This window comes from Aspergillus caelatus, assembly GCF_009193585.1.
Source record: "Aspergillus caelatus strain CBS 763.97 unplaced genomic scaffold BDV27scaffold_158, whole genome shotgun sequence".
NCBI classification, from domain to species: domain Eukaryota; kingdom Fungi; phylum Ascomycota; class Eurotiomycetes; order Eurotiales; family Aspergillaceae; genus Aspergillus; species Aspergillus caelatus.
The window spans coordinates 36,834-62,738 of NW_022475421.1; the positions used below are offsets into that span (position 1 = coordinate 36,834).

The 25,905-nt window shown below is 47.5% G+C and overlaps 10 protein-coding genes and 5 non-coding genes across 15 annotated transcripts; 8 read left to right on the forward strand and 7 right to left on the reverse strand.

Annotated features, from left to right (window-relative positions):
• Positions 1-523: 523 nt before the first annotated feature.
• BDV27DRAFT_147442 (uncharacterized protein) lies at positions 524-2,701 on the reverse strand (the record flags this gene model as incomplete). Its single annotated transcript, XM_032070738.1, has 6 exons — positions 524-567; positions 724-1,345; positions 1,405-1,939; positions 2,001-2,256; positions 2,419-2,566; positions 2,666-2,701. The coding sequence occupies 6 exons, from the start codon at positions 2,699-2,701 to the stop codon at positions 524-526; spliced, it is 1,641 nt and encodes a 546-aa protein (XP_031924985.1).
• Positions 2,702-3,494: 793 nt separating this feature from the next.
• On the forward strand, positions 3,495-3,584 carry BDV27DRAFT_t158. The gene has a single exon. It is a non-coding gene; the product is annotated as a tRNA-Pro (tRNA).
• Positions 3,585-4,593: 1,009 nt separating this feature from the next.
• Positions 4,594-4,683, reverse strand: BDV27DRAFT_t164. Its single transcript has one exon. It is a non-coding gene; the product is annotated as a tRNA-Pro (tRNA).
• A 345-nt stretch (positions 4,684-5,028) lies between these two features.
• Positions 5,029-5,698, forward strand: BDV27DRAFT_132343 (uncharacterized protein). Its single transcript, XM_032067855.1, has one exon. The coding sequence runs from the start codon at positions 5,127-5,129 to the stop codon at positions 5,307-5,309; it is 183 nt and encodes a 60-aa protein (XP_031924986.1). The 5' UTR covers positions 5,029-5,126; the 3' UTR covers positions 5,310-5,698.
• Positions 5,699-5,957: 259 nt separating this feature from the next.
• BDV27DRAFT_t159 lies at positions 5,958-6,049 on the forward strand. The gene has a single exon. It is a non-coding gene; the product is annotated as a tRNA-Pro (tRNA).
• A 156-nt stretch (positions 6,050-6,205) lies between these two features.
• Positions 6,206-6,295, forward strand: BDV27DRAFT_t160. The gene has a single exon. It is a non-coding gene; the product is annotated as a tRNA-Pro (tRNA).
• A 1,135-nt stretch (positions 6,296-7,430) lies between these two features.
• Positions 7,431-7,520, reverse strand: BDV27DRAFT_t163. Its single transcript has one exon. It is a non-coding gene; the product is annotated as a tRNA-Pro (tRNA).
• Positions 7,521-8,896: 1,376 nt separating this feature from the next.
• BDV27DRAFT_132346 (putative aspartate aminotransferase) lies at positions 8,897-11,056 on the reverse strand. The gene is made up of 6 exons (XM_032067856.1): positions 10,696-11,056; positions 10,554-10,632; positions 9,809-10,449; positions 9,471-9,758; positions 9,357-9,416; positions 8,897-9,287 (listed from the first exon to the last, which is right to left on the reverse strand). The coding sequence occupies exons 1-6, from the start codon at positions 10,813-10,815 to the stop codon at positions 9,186-9,188; spliced, it is 1,290 nt and encodes a 429-aa protein (XP_031924987.1). The 5' UTR covers positions 10,816-11,056; the 3' UTR covers positions 8,897-9,185.
• A 900-nt stretch (positions 11,057-11,956) lies between these two features.
• Positions 11,957-14,254, reverse strand: BDV27DRAFT_132347 (U4/U6-U5 snRNP complex subunit SNU66). The gene has a single exon (XM_032067857.1). The coding sequence runs from the start codon at positions 14,128-14,130 to the stop codon at positions 12,079-12,081; it is 2,052 nt and encodes a 683-aa protein (XP_031924988.1). The 5' UTR covers positions 14,131-14,254; the 3' UTR covers positions 11,957-12,078.
• A 190-nt stretch (positions 14,255-14,444) lies between these two features.
• Positions 14,445-14,860, forward strand: BDV27DRAFT_23999 (uncharacterized protein). Its single transcript, XM_032076103.1, has one exon. The coding sequence runs from the start codon at positions 14,526-14,528 to the stop codon at positions 14,745-14,747; it is 222 nt and encodes a 73-aa protein (XP_031924989.1). The 5' UTR covers positions 14,445-14,525; the 3' UTR covers positions 14,748-14,860.
• A 101-nt stretch (positions 14,861-14,961) lies between these two features.
• Positions 14,962-16,986, reverse strand: BDV27DRAFT_147445 (aminoacyl-tRNA hydrolase; the record flags this gene model as incomplete). Its single annotated transcript, XM_032070739.1, has 4 exons — positions 14,962-15,266; positions 15,414-15,742; positions 16,205-16,599; positions 16,672-16,986. 4 exons carry the CDS (start codon positions 16,984-16,986, stop codon positions 14,962-14,964), a joined length of 1,344 nt encoding a protein of 447 aa, XP_031924990.1.
• A 957-nt stretch (positions 16,987-17,943) lies between these two features.
• On the forward strand, positions 17,944-18,849 carry BDV27DRAFT_147446 (DUF4448 domain-containing protein; the record flags this gene model as incomplete). Its single annotated transcript, XM_032070740.1, has 3 exons — positions 17,944-18,064; positions 18,121-18,484; positions 18,558-18,849. 3 exons carry the CDS (start codon positions 17,944-17,946, stop codon positions 18,847-18,849), a joined length of 777 nt encoding a protein of 258 aa, XP_031924991.1.
• A 1,316-nt stretch (positions 18,850-20,165) lies between these two features.
• Positions 20,166-22,486, forward strand: hcsA (homocitrate synthase). Its single transcript, XM_032067858.1, has 6 exons — positions 20,166-20,354; positions 20,421-20,537; positions 20,591-20,820; positions 20,884-20,964; positions 21,026-21,093; positions 21,144-22,486. The coding sequence occupies exons 2-6, from the start codon at positions 20,480-20,482 to the stop codon at positions 22,096-22,098; spliced, it is 1,392 nt and encodes a 463-aa protein (XP_031924992.1). The 5' UTR covers positions 20,166-20,354; positions 20,421-20,479; the 3' UTR covers positions 22,099-22,486.
• Positions 22,487-22,674: 188 nt separating this feature from the next.
• BDV27DRAFT_24020 (sphinganine-1-phosphate aldolase DPL1) lies at positions 22,675-24,927 on the forward strand. Its single transcript, XM_032076104.1, has 4 exons — positions 22,675-22,864; positions 22,997-23,474; positions 23,531-23,664; positions 23,713-24,927. The coding sequence occupies exons 1-4, from the start codon at positions 22,770-22,772 to the stop codon at positions 24,722-24,724; spliced, it is 1,719 nt and encodes a 572-aa protein (XP_031924993.1). The 5' UTR covers positions 22,675-22,769; the 3' UTR covers positions 24,725-24,927.
• Positions 24,908-25,751, reverse strand: BDV27DRAFT_132354 (mitochondrial 54S ribosomal protein uL30m). Its single transcript, XM_032067859.1, has one exon. It carries the CDS (start codon positions 25,520-25,522, stop codon positions 25,238-25,240), a length of 285 nt encoding a protein of 94 aa, XP_031924994.1. The 5' UTR covers positions 25,523-25,751; the 3' UTR covers positions 24,908-25,237.
• Between the last annotated feature and the right edge of the window lie 154 nt (positions 25,752-25,905).

Sequence of the window (25,905 nt, forward strand, 5' to 3'; positions counted from 1 at the left end):
TCATTAGCTATTTCGAGGTGTTCATTCTACTCACAACAAAGGAAAGAAGCTGACAAATTGAACTCCTTAGCTACAAAGAAACCAAATGGGAGCATGGGGTGGACCTACGATCGTTCCCACGCCAACCAAGGGAATCAGTCATTTGACAGACACACTGAGCAAGAAATCGAGACCCTGACTCGGTTATGCTCTTGGTGCAAGATTTACGGATAATGAGTTGGATATATATCATGTTGCATATAGACATCTAACCTGGCTGAATACAATAGGTCACAATAACCTCCATGGCTAAAGAGTAGTACTAGCCCTCCCTCTCCTCCATACCGTCACTTTTACTTCTATAAACACCTCACCATGGGCTAATGTTAATAACTCCCCTGACTGATCTAGCGGGGTTTTACGGGCTCTGATCAACAAGCTGTCTCAGCCCCCTGCTCTGTACAATATCATAACTTCAGAATAGTACAACCACAGACCGAGTCTCCGAACGAAGACAGAGTGATACCTAAAGATATACAACAGCTCAACTAGTCCGCTCATGAATCGAGAACGGCTCATAGTATATGTCTGCAACACTTTACCTTCATGAAGCTAGTGCGCGACACAATAAGTAACACCCCCCCCCCCCCACGGTCAACATTGTCATTGCTTGGGCTCAAGCATCTTGAGCTAGATCAATAAGATCGGCCACCTCCCTATCCCCATCATCAATGAAGGTTGAACATTTATACCGCTTTGTGCATGATCTAGGTTCTCCGCTCTCTGACCTCTGCCTTTTCGTATGCTGCACGGGGTTTTCATCGTTGTTGGTCTCTTCCCGTTCATCCCAAAGGCGCTCGAGATCAGCTATCACTTCATCATCTTCTCCGTGGACCTCGCGGTAGTGCGCCGCCATCTCTTTCTTAGATTGGATAGGGTATCCTGGAGTGCCCACGGGACCACAGTCATCCAGAAGGCAAGTTATAGCTGCCGGCCAGTTATCTGTTAGATCCGGAAGGTCTCTTTGGTGAGCTTGTTGGAAATGGGAGATCACTCTTTCCCGTAGCTTGCTGCGAGCTTCTTCTGAGAGATGCTTAGCCCAGTCTGCAAGTTGTAGGCAAGCCTCCGGCATGCCCCGGTATACTTTCCCATCATGTGTCAATCTATCTGTGCCGACCTCTCTAAACATACAGGCAACGTCGTTGGCGTAACATCCCCCACGGAATTCATGCCAATCGTTCAAGCGGTTAATAATGGAGTTCCTGAAGTCAGTCACTCCCCAGAGGTGTATCTGATCAACCAACGATAAGAACTCCCAAGCTTTTCGTGGAGTCACGACACGGCCGCTCCAGATTCTCTGAAGGATCTTTGATTTGAAAGGTCAGGTCATCTCGTCAATGAAGCTAATGACTGGACCAAACTTACATAAACAGACTCACTAAATCCATCATGTCCCGCATACTCTCTTTCGAGTCGGGGTCTTTTATACCCAACCAGGATATGCCAGTGGGCTCCAAAGAAAGTAAAGATGAAGACTTGATTGTTGCTGCGGCCCCCTGCCGATCGATACTTCCTGTTCTTGCTGCTAGCCTTTCCAGGCTGGCGTGCAAGATTATCTAACATATCAAGATATACTGCCCCCGCTGAACATCCCTGTCGGCGTGCTTCTTGGGCATCCCCGCTCCATCCTTTAGCTTCATAAACTGCGAAAGGAAATGCAAGATCCGCGTCACCCCAGCGTGGGTCAGAGATAAGGCCGCAATGTCGATGGAGTAGGAGTGCTTCAAGGCGGTCATGGTCTAGATTCCACTCTGCTAGAGGGTTCTGGTAGTCTCTCGGTTTGAAGGTCGCAAGGCCAAATGTCGCATCCGGAATCCTCTTGATAAACTTGGGCTCACCCACCAATAAACAAGACACGGGATCTCTCTTCAACTTGATAGTGTTGTATTCGTGTTTATTGCTGGACTCATTCGATCTTTTAAATACAACCAGGGTTGAAGTACAAAGAACTGGTGACTCACACGGTCAAAACTGCGTCATCTCTCATTTGACCGAAAACATGCGTCCAGGCGTCAGCTGCCCATGCATATTCGCCCTTCCGCCATCGTTCATTGTTGAGAATACGCTTAAGAAGAGTTTTTGCTCTAGAGCGGCGACTGGACTCGCTGGAATGATTCCAATCAATGCCATCAAGTGATGGTGCCCAGAGATCATGACCAGCCGTAACCCATCCTTGGGAATACCAAAGGCGGTAGTAGATAGCTCGGGCATTCAAGCCTCAATCGGCACCGTACCGTTCAATCACCCTGGGGCTTGCAATATTGTTGGGCATGGGATAGCTTTGTGGGGTTAGCGTCGTCACAAAACCCAGGAGTCCGCCTGACAGTAGACTAAATAAGGTAGGTAGTAAAGGGGAGGTGGCACTGTACTACTGAGTACCAACATAGTATCTTTCCAAGGCCGACTCGATTTCATCTTCGGACCAACCATCCGTACGCATCATGTCGACTGAATTCCACATTGTATCGAACCACTGAAACTTCGACTTCATCAAGCCTGTTGGCTGCTTTGAGTTTCCTGAATGTTTCTATTGCTTTTTGCCGGTCTTCTTTGAAGGAAGCTCTGTATTCGGCCATGGTGACCCCTGCTGTGGGCTTTGTGTCGGGTAGCTGGACCGCTAACTCACTCTCCAACCTACTTGGGTCTGACATCCATGGTCCATCCCGCGGATGTTCTGCAACCCGGGGTTTTTTCCGCTCAGTTGGGCCCTTGTCTCTCAGGCGAAGGATGGATTTGGTCTGTTTTCAAAGTTGGGCATGGTGCTTGACATGATCGACTAATTTAAATGAAAGCGCAAAGGGCACGACAAATAAAGCAGGTAGTGGTTTCTGCACTGTTCAACTATTGGTGTCCTAGGGATGGCTTACTCCTAGTGAGACGAAGAGGGTTCCATGGATAATAAATTGCTGGGGTAAGCTCTGTGGAGTTCTTAGATTGCTTATATGACAGAAAGCCCCCAGGTAATAGCGCCGGAGCCTAGCAATCTCCTACTATCTACGCGATCAGAGGATTTAGCCTTGCGTAGCTGTGGACTAAAAATATGGTGCAGTCCTCATTAGAAGTTTCATGCCGGTTCTACACCAAGACTCGACGGCTTTTGACAACTATGGATATCAAAGTAATGACCTATAAGCTACGTTTTACTATTATCGGTTTAGGTTTCTTAAGATACTAGTGGAGTAGTAGTAACATATGCTATTTTACAGGTTAGAGAAATACTGTATGAGCTCAAGTAGAAAGTGTTTGGATATAAATAGTCAAGTGATTATATATATAAATCTACTATATGGCGCATGTAATACAGGGTTTAACTGGTCTTCGTGGCTGTACGGCTGGGCATATTATGGCCTTCCCCACCACGCGCCCACGCCTGGAGCAAGAGTTGGAGGTTGGGTTTGACGCTTGCTAAGGTTTCCTTATATATACATAGTTTTTAAAAAGAGCTCGTATCAATCGCCCGGGTGGTCTAGTGGTATGATTCTCGCTTAGGGTCACAACCCAAGCATATTTGCGAGAGGTCCCGCGTTCGATCCGCGGCTCGGGCCGTTTTTTTTCCCTTCTTCTCCTATCCTTTTTCCCCTATCTCACTTTACTATCATCATTGCGCTGCTGAGCGAAGCGAAGCAAGCTACGAAGTATACGAGGCTGCGCGAAAGGTCTGGGTTCTTATTGGATTAAAATTCAAGAGGGACGTCACTTACCGCCTCAACTTACCCCACATAATCAATTTCAGGACTATTCGGGCAACCTATATTTGCCTACGGAGTAGATTCATAGGTCATTTGAGATTGATGTAGATAATCTTAGTAATTTAGATGGTGTTATTAAAGGGCATATGATTCCGTTGCTGCGCACGCCTTGCTAGCCCTCTAGTATCGAGCAAATTGCGTCGAAGGATCTAAGGTTTGTCAGAAGGTGATCTCGTAATTCAGCTTGGTAGTCTATTTATTGTCTGCGACTTTCACTCCGCCGTCGTCATTCTTTTATCCATAAGTATATTTCTTCCTTCGTTCCATGTCTCACTCAGCATTAATCTGAAGTCTTCCACGCATGTTCTTCGGGAAACTTCCAAGATCTAGCTAGGTATCCGGACTTGGTAACTACTTCACCTACATACAACCAGCCCCTCGAAGATGACATGGTAAGTAGTCGATAGGCCTCTTGTAGACTTCGAATAGTCGATATTTAGCACCTTCGTCATAGCCACGCAGTTGAGCCTCCGCCATATACTCGTCAAGCTTAACTTTACACGCGTTCATAGGGATATGATACCAGCAGCACATGGATATATATTTTATAGATGAGGTGCTACACAGGTAAGATTTATTACCAAACAACAACAAATCACGTGATTGTATATAAAAAGAATGAATGGCTGAAAGGGCACTCTACATACTATTTTATAATGAAATCTGTAAAGTATGGTAATTGAGCTGAGACACCTGATCGAATTGTTTATATATCGATCAGGGCTGTTTATAAAGAAAGGGGGTTTTACCGTATCTTGTGTCTCTCTGACCCGCTATGTTTCCCCGCCAGTGGAAAAAAAATACTGGCCCGAGCCGCGGATCGAACGCGGGACCTCTCGCAGATATGCTTGGGTTGTGACCCTAAGCGAGAATCATACCACTAGACCACCCGGGCAATTATGTAATTCCTTCTTTAGCTTATGTAAATATAAGGGGAAGCTCTTGGCCCCCCGGGGGTTAGTCCCCTACTTTATCTTTTCACCATCTCTGAATACCACCTGGGCACATTCTTCTATCGCTTCAGAGATTATAAGCTCAGGTACTCACTGTTTATGAACTTAACTGTCAACAACAGCCTCTTGATTATCCGGCTTCTTCTCTCAACAAGGATATATAACCTTCTTTTAACGCAAGGTACAGTATCTTGACTTTTCCAGGTGGACACATTTGGAAGTTAAGATTAATTGCCTGTAACACATACAACTTAATGTGGCAGTGGGCTGTTAAAGCTGGATTGACCTTTATACACACCCTCCCTTATTAATAATATCTTCATTGATGGCACGATGACACAGTTTTCAACATTCTCCTTGAAGAGGCATCATAAACTCCGTGAGCATGACACATACCTCGCTGTCCATCGTTTTGATATATAGGACCCATAGATACAGACTCAATTCTTTCGCATTTATTTGCGTATTCTCGCCTTTTTTTTCGGCCTCCTTCGCGATTTACATGATACAGTCCATGGGAGGCAATAAGGGTCCAGAGCAGCAACGAGGACTCTGTAAGGACGCATAAATGACCAATATGTATGATGCTTGCTACGTCTCGCTCCGCTGCGCAACAAATAAGCCGAGATACCTTATCAGCACTGCTGACTCAACCTATTGAACAATCTTACCTGGTGAGGACTCGCCATTGATTAATAGCAGTTGACAGTGTGAAATAAATAGTAGGATAAAGAGCTGCTTGATAAGAAACAGGGTCGCTGCTTTCGGCAATCGCACACCGTCCAACGCTGAAATTGCGATGACCATATAGGCAACTAGCACTTCGGAAGTTAACCCCAGTCAGGAGCGTGTTGAGCACCTAAATGAGGAAGCTGACACTTGGGTAAATGCGCAGGTTGTTAGCCATGTCGTTTTCAACACTTTCCATCAAATGCCACTGCTATAGTACTGCTTGAGAAGCTAGAACTCGACTACAGCCACGCTATCATTAAAACAGCAGTCGGAAGTCCTCGTGTAGAGTATATCGACCTAAGCGATATTAAAACCTGGAAACAAGCCTGAGACGTTTTAAATTCGGTGGAATGCTGCCTTGGACAAGGTCAACATTACCCTAAGGAGTAAGGACCTCTTTAAGATTCCCAAAGAAGATATGTTTACGCAGCTTATCTTCGCCATTGGGGGTAATGCATTTCTGTACAGTAGCTGGATATCAGTTGCCCGGGTGGTCTAGTGGTATGATTCTCGCTTAGGGTTATAACCCAAGCATACATTTGCGAGAGGTCCCGCGTTCGATCCGCGGCTCGGGCCGTGTTTTTGTAGATTGTATATCTACTTCAAGGTTAGATTAGTGGGTGGTGTCTTTCTTTTTGCGCAGGAGATAGATGGATCAGCGTGCACATCGAAAGTATGGCGGCATTGTGTATTTCTTCATTTATCCGTAAGTTATAGCCATAATTCATAATCGCCCGGGTGGTCTAGTGGTATGATTCTCGCTTAGGGTCACAACCCAAGCATATCTGCGAGAGGTCCCGCGTTCGATCCGCGGCTCGGGCCGTGTTTCTTTTTGTCTCTCTCTTTACTTTTCTGTAAAGTTAGATTTGGGTGGTATCTTTTTTCTTTCATTGGTAATTTTCACACTTATGAAGGATGTCATGGGCTTCAACAATACTAGTAGGGAGTATCCTCGTGATCAACCACAGCACTATCAAGTAAAAAGACTAGTCTTTCAGGTCTCCAGACCTGAACTGTTCTTACTTTACAATGTAACCTGTCACACTGTCTATATATATTTGTTGTTTCGGTATATAACAGTATGTGTCCTATGTACTATATAATAATCTATATCTTGATGTCCTAATATGATCACTTTTCGTCCTTATATTCTTTGGAATTCCTCACTCTCTCCTTTTAAGTTTGATTCCCGCAAGCACGTTTTCTTTTAGTGGAATGCCTAGCAGATATTGGCCCCTATGAATCGCTCCTCGGGCGTGCACTGGAACCCCTAGAACCGCCAGTCCCTCCCATGTCGGGTTTGCGTCCTATCCAGCATATAAGAACTTCTCGACATCAGCTGCGACTAACACTTTTCATCCAAAGTTACCAATATCTCTTCCTCTCAGTATGCTATCTTTCTGTTGAAATCGGTCGGAGGGGCCCCAAATCGTCTACGGGAGGGTAATGGATCCTCTTTTGATCTGACTATGGAGGTTGTCAGAGATCCGATGATGACTCTGCATGATGACTGTATCGTATACCCTGCCCCTTGTGCATATACAGCTCGGAGGCCGAACGGCGACGACGGATCACATATCCGTTGACTTTTCAATAGCGTATAGTAGCTCCTTGTCAGTCTTATTCTGTTAGGAGAATAAGGGGCTTCTTCTGGATATAAAGTTGGCCTAATGTTAATGAAAGAAGAAGGCAAGAATCAGTCTTCTGTCTGCCTGATATCTACTGCTTAGCTTCCGGCCTACGTACCCTTACCTAGTTGACAGGTCTTCTACCCTGAATAGTAGATATTTCCTTGACAGAGGTTATGACATCAAATTTAGATAATTAGGAATGCGCTCCCTTAGAATTGCGCCACCTCTACTCCGTAGGGCAGAACTTCAAACTTTAAGTTAGAAAGATGCCACCACCACCCATACTATCAAAATATACAGTACTAGAAGTACTGGAAAAAAAGTATGGCCCGAGCCGCGGATCGAACGCGGGACCTCTCGCAGATATGCTTGGGTTGTGACCCTAAGCGAGAATCATACCACTAGACCACCCGGGCAATTATAAATACTCTGCTTGATTTATGTATATATAAAGAAACTTCTAGTATTTGCCACATCTATACATCTCTTGCATAGTGCCTAACCAAACCCCTTTAGTTACATAGAACGTGAAACCCTTCCATATGCACAAGATGGCTTATCTGTAAGTCTATCCAGCACCTCTGTAATACTGCTCGTGACTTTGACTTCAAGACCTATGGCTAGAGCTCAGACTGATATATTATCTAGAGATTGTATGTGGGATAGCTGCTAGACTTTTTAAGTTACTTGCTGTAGAAAAAGGATATTTAGGTATTCTTCTTGTACACTACACTTAGTTATAAAAGGAAGTTTCTCTGTTTACGTATTATTCCCTGCTGTGTAGCGGAAGCTGCCAATATATCAATAGGTATACTTGAATTTCGCCTAGCTTTTTATACTGTCACTCGACATTTCTAAAAGTTACAGAGTAGAATCATGACTCTATTACCCAGGCATCAACAGGACCCATATGCTCTCGAACCCTGGCCAACACTTTAACTTGCTTCCTCACCACTGCTCTCTTCATGCATAACAAGGCCCAGCTCTGCACCTTTCTAGTGACATAGTACCTAGTCTTGTGGTGTGCCTAGTATATGATAACCTATTGAGAAGATTTGACTTTTCCTATCAAGCTGCCTTGTATCAGATACCCGGATCCCTATGAGTACTAGTATCTAACTGGTACTTTGATATTGGTAGATCGATCAAGTCTAACTTCACAAGAACCTGCTCCAATGGGGCCCTCCCAACGCCCGACAAGCCGAATGCTTAAGAGTCAATCTTTTTCCAAGTCACGGATCGCTGTCATGCTCCACACATCACCCTCAGGCTGCCAGAGAGCGTGACTACTGTTTACACTACATTCATTTTGTGCTTCTTGCATGGACCGAACTCTTCAGTATGGATCAAGGTAATGCGGCCGTTCGTGTAGAAGAAGCCGGGCTGTGGGATACCCTGAGGAAGGGCTTTGGTCAATGTCGCTGGCTGGGTGGCTTAATCTCGGCTTTAACAATGGTTTCCTGTGGAGGTGTTCCTCAGCACGAAAGAAAAAGCTCAGTGCATGAATGTATTGCCACAATAAACAATCCCTACCTTCTTGTCTGGTTCCCGAAATGCTTGCGGCTTTGTAAGTATGCAATAGGTGGTGGCATTCACTGCCTTGTAGTCGTGGCCATGGGCGCTCGAGTGGGTGAGCACCACTGATATATGTTATTGCTTGTGTTGGATCGAGATTTTTCTCTTTCTTTCTCTTTTTATTTACTTGAGCTCTCTCATTCTACTGAAGTCAAAGACTATTGTGTAACCCCATACTTATATGCGGTCCCTATACCGCCGTACACATAACATGATCGCTGGTTCTCATATTGATAGTCTGTGGCCGAGTCTTACTGCATGTCCGTCTCGGTGTGGTACTTCTCCCTCTATATCAACAGAAAGTCAGCATCTAACATGCTCTGTCTTACTTACAACTTTACATCTCCTTATGCGCACATAGTATATAAATCATCAAGGGAATTCGGACCATAATATAATGCTCGTAAGAATATGCTAAATTAAACATGTCGGATATCAATACAAAGGGCCACACCCCGGCAGATCTATGTATTTTTAGGATAAAGTCCAGCGTCAACACCTTTTTCCTAACCGGTCACCTTGAAGATAGACTCGGCAAGTCTCTTGACATTGTCAGAGGTGATACCGGCAACGGAGATACGACCATCCTTGGTGGCGTAGACGGAGTGCTAGAAAAAAAAAAAAACATTAGCAATCGGTGTCTTCGAAAGGCGACTGTACTGATGATTTCTACGTACCTCCTTGGCAAGAGCATCCATCTGCTCGGGCTTGAGACCGGTGTAGGCGAACATACCAATCTATGGCAAGGTGAGTTAGCATCTGCCGATAGATTCATTTAGAAAGCTCCTTACTTGGCTGGTGATGTGGGACCAGTCGTGCTTGCTGCCTAGCTCCTCCAGGTTCTTCCTGAGCAGGGAGCGCATCTCAATGATGCGGTCAGCCATGCCCTTGACCTCTCCCAGCCACTGCTGGTTGAGCTCAGGGTCGTTCATGATGGTGGAGGCAACACGGGCACCGTGGATAGGAGGGTTCGAGTAGAAGGGGCGGATGAGAATCTTAACCTGAGAGTCCACACGCTTCTTTTCTTCGGTGTTCTCACAAACAAGGGAGAAAGCACCGACACGCTCACCATAGAGACCCTATAACTGATCAGCTACTAGCGATTACTTTCCGGTACCTATATTCTTACCATGTTCTTGGCGAAACTCTGGCAGAGGGCAATGTTGTGGCCCTCGCTCACGAAATGCCTGGGGGCGAAAGCATCCTTGTCAGCATTGCCGCTGGCGAAGCCTTGGTAGGCCATATCGAAGAAGGCAAAGTGGCCCTTCTGCTTCATCACATCACTGATCTGGCGCCACTGCTCCTGGGTTGGGTCGACACCGGTAGGGTTGTGGGCGCAAGCGTGGAGAAGGATGATGCTGTTCTCAGGGGCGGCCTTGATGTCGGCAATCAGGCCCTCAAAGTCGAGACCAATGGTGTCCTTGTTGTAGTAACGGTACTTCTCAACCTCCAAGCCAGAGTCCTTGAAGACAGCGTTGTGGTTGGCCCAGCTAGGGTTGGGGAGGTAGATCTTCTTTGCGTGGGGATAGAAGCGCTGCAGGAAAGCACCACCGATTCTCAGGGCACCGGTACCAGAAATGGACTGGGTGATGACGAGGCGGTCCTCCTTAATCGCAGGGGAGTCCTTACCATAGGCCAGCTCTGCAGCGGCCTTGGTGAAGGAAGGGACACCGGTGATACCAGCGTACTCCTTGTCAAAGCGGGAGGCGACAACCTTGTCCTCTGCGGCGCGAACCGAGGGCAGAACGTAGGGCTTGCCCTTGTCATCACCTGTTGATTCATAAATTCGAATAATGTCAGCCCTCAAGTAGATAAAAAGCTCGCCATGGGGTGATTGGACTGAGTCAACAAGCGGCGAAGGAATAATTGCTTACGGTAAGCGCCAACACCCAGGTTGATCTTCTCCTTGAACGAGTCGGCCTTGAAAGCCTCGGTGATACCAAGGATAGCATCCTACAAAGCATTGAGTCAATAAGGAGACCGCAATTGAGTATGCTAGTGCACCGTAGAGCTTACGGGAGGACCCTGAGGGACGTTGGACCAGGCCGAGGCATGTCTGGCACCAACGACGACGGTGCGCAAGTTAGCGTCACGCGAAGCAGCCTTACGGCTGGCGACTCTGAGGGTAGACAGCATGGTTAATGGAAAGGGACAAAGATATATAACAAAGAAATCAAATTCAATTGCAGATTGAGCTGCAGAGGTCCTTTAGATGGAAAAGGTTCCAAGGAGAGAAGAAAGAGATCGGACAAGGAGGCGAGCAGATAAATAATCGGAGATGCTGCGTGTGTGTTATTTTTCGACTCATGTGAACTAGGAAGATTCCGGGGAGCGGGAGCCACCCATTCGGATTGGTCACTCTCTCCGCACTCACGGTTAAATTGATCATTCCAGCTTGTCAGCCTGAAGCGGGATTTTAGTTTACTTAATTTACTGGAGATGCATAAATAGTCCCGAAGTACACTACTACTACTACTACTACTACTACTAGTAAAAGGAACCCTGTATTGATCTTGTTCTTATTTTTAGAAGGAAAAAAAAAATTAGATCATCTTTCGGCAAGCCGATCGCTGTACTGTACGTATATCATACCATACCATACCATACAATGTTCCTTCCACTCGGGATTAATGAATCTGATAACAGATCCGAGTGATACGTAGTAGTATGATCTTTAGGCAAGAAGAATAGGTAAGGTACTAACTGAAAGTCCCTAGACGGTTTAAGCATGGCGCCACTGCATCGTTTCGGCGCTTTCGGCTTTCGGTGAGCTCTTTCAGAATTCTGGCCCACTGTGGCCTGAGGCCGCAGCCGTCGGGAGCGCCTCCCGATTCCCGATTCGGAAAACCCTTCCCCTCACGAAAGTTTGGGGTAAATTGGAGTTGGCCTGAGATGAACAACTTCTTTGTTTCTCTTTCTAAGGAGATCGGAGTTGTCTATGTCAATAATTAGGCATATGTAGTGAAGTTCTAAGTATGAAGATAATTGATAATATTGCCGTTTTCTCTTCCCAAGGTGCCTTTCCTAGGTATGACGTGCACACAATCGTATCGTAGTACGTAGTCTTAAGAGGACCTTCCGGAATCTGACAGCTCCATAGCGGTTAATTTCCCCACACGCCAAGTCATCGATCGTCAATAAACAACAGCAATGAAGGGCGTAAACAAGCTAACTGCTTACTGCTCTGAACTTTCTCTGACTCCCTGGACAGTTGAGCCCAGAGAGGAAAAAAAAGGATCTACTTTCGGCGATGAGCAGGGGATGACCGTTGTAGATAGCTAAATGTTGCTTCTATTCTTAGTATACTATAAGCTGTACAGCGAAAACTAGAGATTAAACTGCATGGGCATCACAAAAAGAAAAGGGCGTAGAAGAAGGCGAATAGTGGCTGCAGCCACTTTATCCCAGCCGCACACCAGCCTGGCGATTCTTCCGGGCCGTCGCTCCCATAGCATTATTCATACCAGTGTGCTGACTGCTGTCTAATGCGCTCATTGCCTCTCGTTTCTTTTCCTCCTCAATCTTCTTCAGTCGCTTCTCCGTCTTCATCTTACCACTTCCCTTGCCGTGGAATTGGTGACTCAGATGCTTAAATGCCTCTTTCTGGTTCATCATACGGCCAAACTCATCCACGTACTTGAGTTGCACATCGGGCTTGTATTCCTTGTTAAAGACTTCCGCCATATGGCGAGCATCCTGTTGGTCACGTTGCTTGTTCTCCCACCGCGCGTACTCTTCCCTTTCACGAGCAGACATCTGGTTGAGCTTTCCGGAGGCTCGGTCACGCTCACGCTGCAGACGAGCACGTTTTTCAGCGTCAGTTTCGAGGCGATGTTTTTCTTGTAAGAAACGCTGCCGATCACGTATGAGAGAATTATGGTCGGCAGCATCGGATGACTTGACCAAGCCACGCTGCTTGAGCATCGACAATGTAGCACCAAGACCTTGGTCCAATGTGGACTCCTCTTCCAAGCCGGTGCCACTGATCTGCTGGTTTGCTGTGGCTTCTTCGCTCTTGATGCGCGCTTTGAGGTCTTCCTCATCCTCAATATCATTGTATGAACGTTCCATATCCACGTCGCCGTTCTCCACAGGCTCGTCCTTGATACCAGGATCTTCAGGCGAAGCACGTGGCTCCTCGGCCGGCGTTGTTGTCCGCCTTTCACGGCGTTCAGGGAGTGTAGGTTTTTGTAAGTTAGAGACAAACTCCGAAGTCTCATCTATGACCAGACCGGGTTCTTCCTCGTTCTCACCCGAGCCTTCCACTTCCATTGGTGTTTGGGACGCTTCTTCTCTAAGTTGTCGTGCGATGTCCTCGGGACGTGTTTTCTGGCGTTTCTTGAAAGCAGCACGCCTCTGACGGGTAAGAGAGGCTTGTAGATCGTCGTCATCCACAAACGAGATATCCTCGCTAACGGACTTGCGGGGGGCAGGAGCTGGTACTGACTCTCCGTTACTTGCGTCAACCTCCATGGAATTCCCATTTGGTGTACCCGTCGACTCAGCCGTAGGGAATAAATCATCCTCATCCATAACAGCACGTTGCTTTGTCGTCTTGGCCTTCTTTTTCTTGGGTTTCTTCACTTTGACTTCGCTCACGTCCATATAATCAGACGTTGGAGTTTCCTCCGCCAAGTCAAGGCTGATAACATTCTTTTTCAACTTTTCAGAGACTTCTTGTCGCTTGGCCTCTCGTTCTTCAGCAGTCGACCCTTGAGCATCGAGTGTAAATCTCTTCCGCTTCTTGCCCTCGATTTCCTCATCGTACTGTGCGAGTATTCCAGTGTTTTCTTCCGTAGGATCGTAAACGGGTTTGCGTTTCTTCAGCTCAAGTTTCTCCGTAGTTCTCTCCTTCTCTTTAAGATCCAGATTTTCCAGCTCGTCCCCTTCCTCCTCGTTCTCATCGATCGTTGTATCTTTCAGCGTAAGAATATGATCCTCCCCACCATCGAAATCCCCAACAGCATGCCCAACCTTGACACCGGCCAAATCTTCCGCCGTATATTCAGCTGCACGAGCCCGCTCTTCCAGTTCTTCTGCAAGTTTGCGCGCGCGCTCTTTCTCGATCTTCTTCTGTCGTTTCTTCGTCTGCTGTAACCAAGTTTTCGTGTCCACGTCCGCATCGGCAGCTTCTCCTAGAGTCGCACCTTGAAGCTTCAAATTTCTCTGAGCCTCTTCGCGCGCCTTTCTGATCGCGGCGTTTCGCTCTTCCCGTTTCCGTTTCGCCTCGGCGTCATCCTGCATCTTCTTCCAGTTGGATGAGGCCAGCGCCTCGCGCGATTCAAGTGTGCTTCCCGGCTCGTCATCTTCGGAAGACGAGCTCGAACCGTTGTGTTCGGATTCCTTGAAAGCAGGACCAGAGGTGGCGTCCGCACCGGGGACGGGGAGCGGTTTTAAACCCAGCGCCACTCGGATTTTGTTATTCTGCTCGATGGAAAGTGCGTCGGCCATATTGGCGACTGGTGAGCGCTATCAAAGAAGAAAAAAAAAAGACACACTAGATAAGAAAGATACAAGGGAGAAGCGGCGATGGAAGGGTGTGTGGTCTGTAAAACCGATAGAGACTATGCGCCCGATTACCATCAATAGATTACAAGAGGTGAGGTCCAGATGGGGCTTACCTAACTGCAACTCGTCTCGGTAAGGTTTAGCGCGGCAAACCTGTTAGCGCAGGCTTTAGCGCGAAAGATAAAAGGCGGCAGCGGCTGGATCTCACAAATTTTTTCTTTTCTTCTTTTTTTCGAACATACACGGATCTGTGTCCAGCGATCCTGAGCGTGGAGGCTTGTTCTCTGCGTCTCGGTTGATTGCTGGACAGTTCGACGACTTAAGGAGCCATCATATTTATGGATGGTCGATTATTTCCGGTCGACAGATCTCAGATTAAAGGTCGACATTGGGTGTTCGCTCTGGTCTTGAGCTCCCTTCCCTTTGGGGTTGGTGAGCTCGGCTGGAGAGCCTGGTGCTCGGCGGCGTCATATTCCTACTCCCTTCACCGATTTGGCCGTTGGCCCATGAGGTTAGGGAAAAACCATGGCCAGCCAACATACTTTTTCCTTGCTACGTAAATTTTGCTACAGTCCTATACTAGATAGGCGTGATTGGTAGACTGTCTTTGCAGTGTAACTGATCGATTGAGCATATATCTCGTAAAGGTCTCAGAGAGCGTGCTTCGTATAACGGGCAATCAGGTGTAGTGCTGTTGATTCTAAACCTCAGTCCTATATGCGTTGCAGGAGTAACTACAAATACTCGGGCCATCATTCAACGTTGGAAGTACGGTTACAACAACTTCAAGTGTCCCGTCACGCCGTCGACCACACTCTTTGGTCCCAAAATTCCAAGCACAGTCCTGCTTCCACTGGCGATCTGTGTCCGGCCCGCATCTGTGATGACCCTGGCGCAGAGACCCAGGCTGATAGCCTGCGCCTGCAGGGTCTCCATTTCCTCCTCCGACTTGGTCTGTAGCGCGATCTTAGCCTGTCCCTGCGATTCCCAGCGGCGCAGCATAGACGAGTTCGGCGAGTGCGCGGTGAGGTACTTGTAGCAGGCGAGAGTGGCATGGGAGCATTGAGCGGCGATTTTGCCTATCAACAATACATTAGCCATCTCGTTCGAATGCGCTATGCATCATAGGAAGATAAAAGGGGGGAAGTAAAGACTCCATGTCGCGTAGGCCATTAAACAGTTGTAGAACCACAAAGTCCGAAAAGAAAAGAGAAGGAAACGCCTACCCTTCGTCATGCCCAAATCGGTCCTCACAACCAGAACCAACTTCACTTCTTCAGCACTTTTGTCGAAGTTGGCCAATTCGCTTCCATCGCCTTCGTCCTCGCTGTCGGATTCTTCCTCTTCCGCCTCTTCGTCCGAGGAGTCTTGGTGCACTTTCACATTGTAGCTGTTTGGCCACCCTTCTTTCTCTTTCGAAGAGAACAGGCCTAGCGAGGAGCCTTGTCCGATAAAGTAGCCGGTCATACCGGCGATGATGGCTGTAGCGACTACATATGCCGTTGTCGAGGGGGGAATGCGATCTAGGTCGGCCATTTTGGAAGATGTGTTGAAGCTGGATGGATGGGTTTTCTGTGATCCGCGCGGAATTAGACCCGGTTTGGTGGGTGCGGGTACCTCCAGTCAACAATGACCGCTTTTCTTTTAATTTGTACAGAATGAGGCTTACAAGGGTTTAATCTAAACTTTATTAGATACATGACTATGGTTCTATTTGTTTTCTTTTTTCTTTTTTCTTTTTTTTTTTTTTAAAAAAAAAATTAAGTATCTGTAAGAGAGCATGGGTGGCTGAGAATAGGGAATGTGATCAAGGCCCAAAAGTGATCCAAGTTTTATCTCAGATACTGCTAGTTCATTATATACATCCCTGACCATAAACATCGAAGTAGACATCATCATCCTCATGAGCAGCGATGATTGTTTAGCGAGCAGCGGGGGCTCCTGTGTTTCCCATTCGGCGGCCCCTATCCCATATAGTCAGTAAAAGATAGCGATCGATCGGATCAGTCAAACTCACATCATAGACCGGCTGAAGAAGCTGATGAAGATCATGAAGAGCCAGCTCGGGATTGCACTGAATGCATAGATAACATAACCTGCTGGGACCAAGAGTCCCCGCTCCGCAAGCCAGCTATCCGTGGCGTGGAAGGAGCCCTCGTACTCGCCCCTCTTCTCATAGGTCTTCTCAGAGTGAATCTTGTAAAGGGACTCGGCCGTTACAGTTGTCGCGTTGAAGTACACATTGTACTGAGCGGTGGCAGGGCGCTCCTCGCCGACCTGAGCAGGGACCTTGAAGTACGAAACGGACGGAGAACCAGCGGCCCAAGCAGAGCATAGGACCCTGTTCGATTCGCAGTCCAGGTAACCAAGGTTGGGCGAGGTCGGATCAGCAGAGAACAGGAGAACGGATTCCTAAACGAGAAGGGTTAGTTAGACCCGCCTCTACGTCCATGCGCCTGTGACCCCCTATTTTAGGGCCCTTACATTAAACGATTTCTCCGCTTGATGACAACGTCCAAAGCATGTCTTGTTTCCGCCGGTAATGAAGACGAACCAGTCCTTAGGCTCCTCAGATGGTGCCAGAAGGGATTGCCAGTTGGACAGGTTGAAAGGGGTGACAGTCTTTTCTTGAATCTTCTGTTCGACCACCTTCTCAACAGGGGCGGGGATCACTGGAGTAGCCGTGGGCAGATAAGACTTGGCTTTGTTGAACCAACCCTGGACACGATCCGCGATGGGAACCTGCTCTTGCGCCGCAGCAAGCGCTGGGAGGATGGGGAGGAGCTGGATGAAACGCATGATGCTAGAGGCAACAATGACGCGTAGGTCAGCAACTAAGGGATCGATAGCTGACTAAAATGTTTCGATATAACGAACCTGGGTTGGATATTGACAAAACGAGCGCACTTTGGGAGGAAGATGAACGATTAGGGAGGCCAAAGTACGGACAGCAGGCAGCGAGGAAGACGGGCACCTGAGTTGTGGAAGAGTGAAACGGGCCACGATGGACATAAATGTAAAGTTGGTCTCTCCGCGGCAGGGCCTAACGGAGACTAAACTCGAAATGGAGCGAATCACGTTTCGTCGCGGGGGAAGGAGCCCACTTGACTTCGAAGTTCCCGTACCTTGTTCTGCATGGACTACAATGGAATTTACCAAGAAACAAAACACAGAAAATCATTGGCATTTTCCACCAACGTCTTTGTTATCAGTTTTTAAAAACTGTTCTTCAGTAAAGACAACCTCCATAATCAGATTTACTCTTACTAGATGAACGAATCAGAGAAAAAGAAAATAGATATTTATTTATTAACTTCTGTTCTCATTTTCTCACCGTGTGAGAGAAGCAAGTCTCAGTACGTGTGAGGCTTCATATAAGCTCCGGCGCGTCGATCTTTCCTAGCCGCGGATCTGGTTCAACACCAGTAAACTATAAGCGAAGCTTAGAAAGAAAGTAAATAGAATGTAGCGGGAGGAATATGGGTTTAGTATGAGGAATTCGATCCATGATGAAAGAAAGACATGCTTAGAAAAAAAAAAGGATAATTCTGGAAGGTGGTATAGAATATACGATGGCACCTTCCCTATACTTTATGCCCCTGGTCCTCCTTCCTCAAGGGTCTTCTTTACTCTTTCAAAGTATACTACTATATCCTTCATATTGTGGCTATCATGCAGCACCCTTGACTCGCCACATGTCATTACTCAGACATCACTTTTCTGCGGATTTCCATTTGCGCATCTGTACTAGTAGCAATGAGGTGGCCCCTCGTTCCGTTCCCCAACGTCATCGCACTAGTGGTCACGACAACTGCTCTCTGGAGTTATTGCCTTGGCGCTGCAATACAAGGAGCAGATGATCTCGTACCTAGCCCTGGTAAGCACTGTTTTCTAAATCTGGAAATCTCGAGGAGAGTTTAATCAGCATTGCAGCAGTGGGCTGGATTGAAGAATCCAAGACAATTGCGCGCCTGCAGACAAATAATCCTTCTCTCGATGATTTCACCGTCTGTACTGACCTCGATGGCCCCTTCGCACCATTCTGTCTCCCGCAGGATGGAGCCGATGTTGTAGTAGACGCTACCTACTATGTTACTTGGAACGTCGATTTCTATCCCCTCAATGCTTCTATTACTATTGAAATGAGATACTCAAATTCCACTGTTGGAGACTTGGCGTTCACATCTGAGAAAATCGACAACAGCTACGGGTATCTTCCCCTCTACATGCGCAAGGAATGGCTCCAGGAGAAGGCGCAGAATGATTTGGCACTGTACCTTATCGAACTGAACCCTGCGTCGGGCACACGGGCGAGTATTCGAAAAGGACCGATGATCACACTTAATCCTAAACCTGTAGAGCACTACAAGCCTTCCCCCACCCATGGCTTTCAACAAAACCGCCCTGTTTATTGGTCTCCCGCTAAGCCTCAGTGCCATTATCATTGTTGTAGCTGGTCTATTCTTTGGCATGCGGGGGAACAGAAGGATTGGACTCGGGAGCGTTATGGGATCTCGAGGTAAAGGGTACGGGTTTGGGAAGTCCAAGAGCCAGCGCCTCCGCAATAGTAGAAGCGAGTTCTATCATTCCAATGCCGCCTCAGCGTTGAGAAAATATACGGACGACATCGACTCAGGCTTGTTTAGAAGTGGCAGATGCTGACTTGTATAACGAGATTTAGCGCCCTGCAAGATTTGCATTCAAGCAGGATTCGATGAGGTTAAGGAGCTGGAGGAGATGATGAGCCATGGTTGTGCCATCGGTCCGAATCACTCAGCATCCTTACAGGATACGCCTGTGCTTGACGGAAAGGGTTACAAATACATTAGGAGGCATAGGTCGTAATTATTTTTTGACTTTCGTCATTCTCTCAGCTGATAAAAGCGCATTGGGCTACTATATAAATACAACCACGATCCACTACTAAGTATGTTATTTGCTTAAGGTATGAATATTCTGGGTGGGTTATCCATTACCAGTAGTAGTACTCGGTACGGTTCGTCTGATGGGGCCAAACCAACCGGAAAGTGAAGAAAGTCCATTAGTACGCCCGCGCCCGCGCCCTGAGACTGGAACTTTGTACTCCGTAGTACCTAACGTATTGCCTAGGCGGTCAAGGGCGGTGCCGGAGGGCATGACGTTGACGCAACCGGTGAAGGTTGGCGTAGTCATCAAAGTTACCCAGTTAATTACCCTTTTCCCATGTTGTGTCTGGGCTAGATTAAAGTGGTGCGTAAAAAGAGAAGTACTGTGTTCTCAGTAGGCGATCCGGTCAATCAATATCAGAAACCATATTAACTACTCCGTAACTGCAGCAGGTAAGCTGTGGTAGTTAGTTACTAGTGGAGTAGATATGTAAGCAGACGTAGCGAGTGCCTAGTTAGTGATACTAGTATCTTGATTATCAATTGTGTGCTTTCTAGAACCTATTTTTCTTATTTTTACCTTTTTTTTTTTTTTTTTTTTTTAAAAAAAAAAAACTCGAGGGTAATGCCCTGCGTTCTACGGAGTACTAGGTGTAATCTTGGAGATTGTGAAGGTGCCCACAGTTAAGTTATTTGAGCGCCCCTCCCTCCTTACAACCAATGCCGATGTCGGTTGCCAGTATGAGATTCCTTGTTGGAAGCCACTCCCTATGGACAGGGAGCATAACTACCTCGTAAAACCCAACGCACAGGTATTGATGGTAATATTACATGCATACTGTACATGCTACTAAATTTGAGGAGGGGCAAAAATCTCTAATATTCTAAGAGAGTTAATTGGTGACAATTGGTGCAAATTCGAACAGTGTCTTTGGTGGCAAAACTCTCTCCCTTAATGATCCTAACAGACGATATCAACGCTGAATAGTAATGCGTATTACTACTGCACTACGCTAAGCCACTTAGAGGTTGGGGAAGATCCTCAAAGATGAGCAATTGGGGCTTCCGCAAGCGCTCTGGGCAAGGGATTCCCCACACAAAGTTGCTCGGCCTGTGAAATTTTCTTTCATTGCCGCAAATCTGTGAAGTGGACGGCCGAGTCATACCTCCGAAAAGAGTAGACCGCCCGCCTTTTAAATGGACTCCACCCACTTTTCCTGCCTATGACTCTTTTCCTGCATTCCTTTTTTTACCTCCCGGATATTTCATATAAACATTAGATCGTTTGGCCTGTGACTCACTGTGAGTGCTGCTATATATACCTACATATACTTCATCCAACTTGATCTAACTCCAACCTCGTTCCAGCGTCTTTTTCTCCCATCCAACTTCTAGATTTGACCCCACTATCTATAGATATCGTCACAATGTGCCCCGGTGCAGACAACGAGCCCAATGGGCATACGGCCCCTGCCAATGGCAATGGTATGCATGGAAAGCACTTCTTGTTGTAATACTTGGCTGACTTCTATTGGAAGGCGAACACCCCGGCTTCACTGGTATCGAGACTCGCCAGAACCCTCACCCCTCCGCCTCCCGGAACCCCTACGGCCACAACGTTGGTGTGACCGACTTCTTGAGTAATGTCTCCCGGTTTAAGATCATTGAGAGCACCCTCCGTGAAGGTGAACAGTTCGCCAATGCTTTCTTTGATACCGAAAAGAAGATTGAAATCGCTAAGGCTCTGGATGACTTCGGTGTCGACTACGTGAGTCATACGAAATGTGGTTCGCTCATTGAAGATTGTTTCCTAACATTCTACCTGTTGTAGATCGAACTTACCAGCCCTTGTGCCTCTGAGCAGTCAAGACTTGACTGCGAGGCCATCTGCAAGCTCGGCTTGAAGGCCAAGGTACGTTGGATTCCTGGATAGTTGTTCTCCCATCTTTGAACGGCACTAATCCACTCCGTAGATTCTTACTCACATTCGATGCCACATGGACGATGCCCGTGTTGCCGTCGAGACTGGTGTTGATGGAGTGTAAGTCTGCCCAGATTTTCCTTAGAATATCTCATTCTTACAATTTCTAGTGATGTCGTCATTGGTACTTCGTCCTACCTCCGTGAGCACTCTCACGGCAAGGATATGACCTACATCAAGAACACTGCTATTGAAGTTATCGAATACGTCAAGTCCAAGGGCATCGAGATTCGATTCTCTAGTGAGGACTCCTTCCGTTCTGACCTCGTCGACCTCTTGTCCATCTACTCCGCCGTTGACAAGGTTGGTGTGAACCGTGTTGGTATTGCCGATACCGTCGGCTGCGCTTCTCCTCGCCAGGTTTACGAGCTAGTTCGTGTCCTGAGGGGTGTTGTTGGCTGCGACATTGAGACCCACTTCCACAACGACACTGGCTGTGCCATTGCCAACGCTTACTGTGCCCTGGAGGCTGGTGCCACTCACATCGATACCTCCGTTCTCGGTATCGGTGAGCGTAACGGTATCACCCCTCTTGGTGGTCTCATGGCTCGTATGATGGTTGCCGACCCTGCCTACGTCAAGGGCAAGTACAAGCTGGAGAAGCTCAAGGACATTGAGGATCTCGTGGCCGAGGCGGTTGAGGTCAACATTCCTTTCAACAACTACATCACCGGTTTCTGTGCTTTCACCCACAAGGCTGGTATCCATGCCAAGGCCATCCTGAACAACCCCAGCACCTACGAGATCATCAACCCTGCCGACTTCGGCATGACCAGATACGTTCACTTCGCCTCTCGTTTGACTGGCTGGAACGCTATCAAGTCTCGTGCTCAGCAACTCAAGATTGAGATGACTGACAGCCAATACAAGGAGTGCACGGCTAAGATCAAGGCTCTTGCTGATATCCGTCCTATCGCCGTTGACGATGCCGACAGTATCATCCGTGCCTACTACCGTAACCTCAAGTCGGGTGAGAACAAGCCTCTCCTTGATCTGACGGCTGATGAGCAGGCTCAATTTGCTGCCAAGGAGAAGGAGCTTGCTGCTTCTGGTGTAGTGGCTTAAACGGTGCCCGCTTATCTTGGTTCAAATCTTTTCGCCTCCCTTTCTATCTCCTTTCCCTTTTGTGTTTCTTATTTCCCCTTTGCATTTCGGAATTTTATCTTTGGATTAAAGGGCCCAATGTTTTAGAACTTTCATATCTCAGCGGCTCCCGACGAAGATGCGATTTTTTCATGATTTGATGTTTATTTATGCGTCTTGGGCTTCATCGTTATCGGGTATTCAAAAGTCTTGTCCATGGATGTGAAAAAGGAAGGAGAGACTGGTGTTTGGAACGCGTTGGTCTGGAGGAGCTTGTATATAAGCAGACTTAAAAGGACTGCATTTTTCCTCTGATAAACTTAACGCAGAAAATTATTTCGTCATTGATTTATGTCTTATTGGCTGTTCGGGCTTGCTTACTAGCAACTTGTGTATGCAAAGTAGAAAGAACCTGGGGAACTAAATTCTGCGGGAAGGGGCGCCGATGCGACGCTGGAAAGATGTTGCATGTGCGGCACCAGCCGAGGCTGTGGTGGAATCATCGGCATTCTTAACGGCGGCTTCCCTCTACTAGTACTAGACCCATTTCCCTTGGAGCGTCAATTCCGACCCTTCGACAGCTCTCGTTATCTTTTATCTTCGGAAGTCATCTTACTTTCTTATCAGTCTTCGAGGCTGTTTTGAACATAAATATGGCGTCCTCGGTTCTTCCAGTTGCTTTACAAAATAAGCTGCTGGGATACAGCAGAGCTCGTAATGCGCAGTTGGCGGCGTTGAATTTCGATATGTAAGTGGAACATCATTCATTCCATTCCTCCCCCCCCGCTGTCCCCCAACAGCTTCCCAGTAGGATGTCACCCCGGACGCACGGTTCCTAAAGCTTCCACTTTGGTCCTCTATGTCTCTAATGGCACAACAGTCTTAAGAACATTGTATTTCTAGTTTTTATATTTCGCTACGTTCGCAAGACGTTCTATTCTTTACGCGGTTATGGTGTCCTCGGTAGCATCCGGAATGTCTACGCCGCGATCCGTCTCTTCTGTTACTCCATTTTCTTGCGCTTCCCTGGTGTCCGCGGTCAGGTCGACAAGCAGGTTTCGTCAGCAATTGAAAACCTGGAGACAAAGCTTGTTGCAACCGGCCCTGGCGTCACGAGATATTTGAATCTGCCTAAAGAAGGATGGACCCCCGAACAGATCCGCGCCGAGCTTGAGAAGCTGGCAAATATGGAGCATACCCGGTGGGAAGATGGTCGTGTCAGCGGAGCTGTGTATCACGGTGGACAAGATCTTTTGAAGCTTCAGGCCGAAGCGTTTGGGCAGTTTGGAGTCGCCAATCCCATCCACCCGGATGTTTTCCCTGGCGTGCGGAAGATGGAAGCTGAAGTTGTAGCTATGGTAGGTTGGGTCTTGTCAAGCAATATGAATCTGATGACTCATGTAATCGAACTCAGGTACTTGCACTGTTCAATGCCCCGTCTGATGGCGCTGGTGTTACTACGGCCGGTGGCACTGAATCTATCCTGATGGCCTGTTTGGCAGCGCGGCAAAAGGCGTATGCTGAACGCAGAGTAACAGAGCCAGAAATGTGAGAATAAGCTACCTATGGTAAACTGGTCCGTACTGACAGTTGCAGGATCATTCCTGATACCGCTCATGCTGCTTTCTACAAGGCTTCCGAATACTTCGGAATCAAACTGCATCGCGTTCCCTGCCCAGCTCCAGAGTACAAAGTCGATATTCCTTCGGTGCGTCGATTGATCAACCCGAACACTGTCCTGCTCGTCGGTTCCGCGCCAAACTTTCCTCATGGCATCGTTGATGATATTCCTGCCTTGTCCCGACTTGCCACAGCGTACAAGATCCCTCTGCATGTTGATTGCTGCTTGGGCTCCTTTGTGGTTGCATTCCTTAAGAAGGCCGGCTTCCCATCTCCATATGAAGAGGAGGGTGGATTTGATTTCCGCCTCCCTGGTGTGACCAGCATCAGTGTAGACACACACAAGTACGGATTCGCGCCGAAGGGCAACTCCGTGTTGCTATACCGAAACCGGACCTACCGCAGCTATCAGTATTTCGTATATCCTGACTGGTCCGGTGGCGTCTATGCATCCCCATCCGTGGCAGGATCTCGGCCAGGTGCTCTTATCGCGGGTTGCTGGGCCAGTCTGATGAGTGTTGGAGAGTCTGGTTACATCAAGAGTTGCCTTGACATTGTTGGTGCAGCAAAGAAGTTCGAGGCGTCTATTAGAGAGCACCCGCTCTTGTCGAAGAACCTTGATGTTGTTGGAAAGCCCATGATCAGCGTTGTTGCTTTCCAGAGCAAAAACGGTGCCGTTGACATCTACGATATGGCCGATGCTTTGTCCGCCAAGGGCTGGCATCTCAACGCTCTCCAATCGCCTGCAGCGATTCATGTAGCGTTCACTATTCCTACAGCCTCTGCTATTGACAAACTCACTACTGACCTCATTGAGGTTGTCGAGAAGGAATTAGATAAGGCAGAGGAGAGGAAGCGTCAAGGAAAGTCGTATATCATCAAGCGTGGTGATACGGCTGCCTTGTATGGCGTTGCCGGCAGCATGCCAGATAAGAGTATTGTCAGTCGTCTGGCAGAAGGCTTCCTGGACACTCTGTATAAAGCCTAGATGGTTCTTATTGATTGCAAAAATGCATTGTTAATATTCTTTGAATGCGGATAGTCCTGATATGGCCTGGAAGAAACGCGTCTTCCTGCGACGTAAATTGGGAAAATGGCGTTTCTGGCGTTCAGACTGGGCTTCGCATTCACTAACGTAAATAAACCAGACAGTCTATCCTTATATCTATCTTTAAGAGTTCCGAGTAATATCACATCGATATTCTCAAGATCACATAGATTTCGAGTGCCCTAATATAACACAGTAGCAAAGTATGTATAGTACAGTAAGTCATGTCGAACAAAGACTGAAAATGTAAGAAATAAGACCGCTCCATGCAAGCAGATACAGAAAATATTTCAACGCAAAAGGTTCCAAGCAATTTCGGAACTGACTCTTCCAGCTTTACAGGCATCATGGTGCGTTGACCATAGAAGCCAGCGTTACCGTACCCCAGATGAGCCTTCCGAGCGAAGAGTGAAAATAAAGTAAAAGCAGAGTATCAATATAGAATACCAACATCTATTGATTCCTCTTCGCCTTCCACTCAGCACCCGATGTCTGTTCGATGTAGTATCCTGGATCCGGCTTCCGCTCAAAATGGACTTCTTGTTTTGTTAGCCGTCTATCGACCTCACGGACATCGACCAGCTCCTTGACTTTCATGATCTGACCGGCGACTGACGGAGACACGGGGTGGAACACAGTCGCCATGCGCTTCTTGAGGCCCAGAGCCTTTAGGACGTCTGTTGTCCTCCGGGGGAGACCGATGGCGGAGCGAACAAGGGTGACGCGGAAGTAGCTCATTTTGAAATGTTGTGTTTATATGAGTCTTGAATCGTCGGAGAGGTATGTTATAGGGATTCTCTTTTTCTTTTGGGGTCGTTTTTCTCAATTTCGTTGCTCGGTCTGGAAATGGATTTTCGGCGGAGGGTCCGTGGTTTCACGTCTGATTGTATGGCACAGATGACCAAGTTATCGCGACAAGCCTGGAACTGTGTTTTGATTTCAGGATATGGGACAATCGCTCTAAGACAGATAATTGTATATCAAACCATCGACGGCGGCGGGAATTTTGGCATTCCGATCCAGTCGGCCTGCAGGCGGAGAGTCACGTGTATAGTATTCTGCCGGAATCTTCCTGTCGGGCGGAGCGCACCGTTTCAACTTGACAATCTATTTACTTGAAT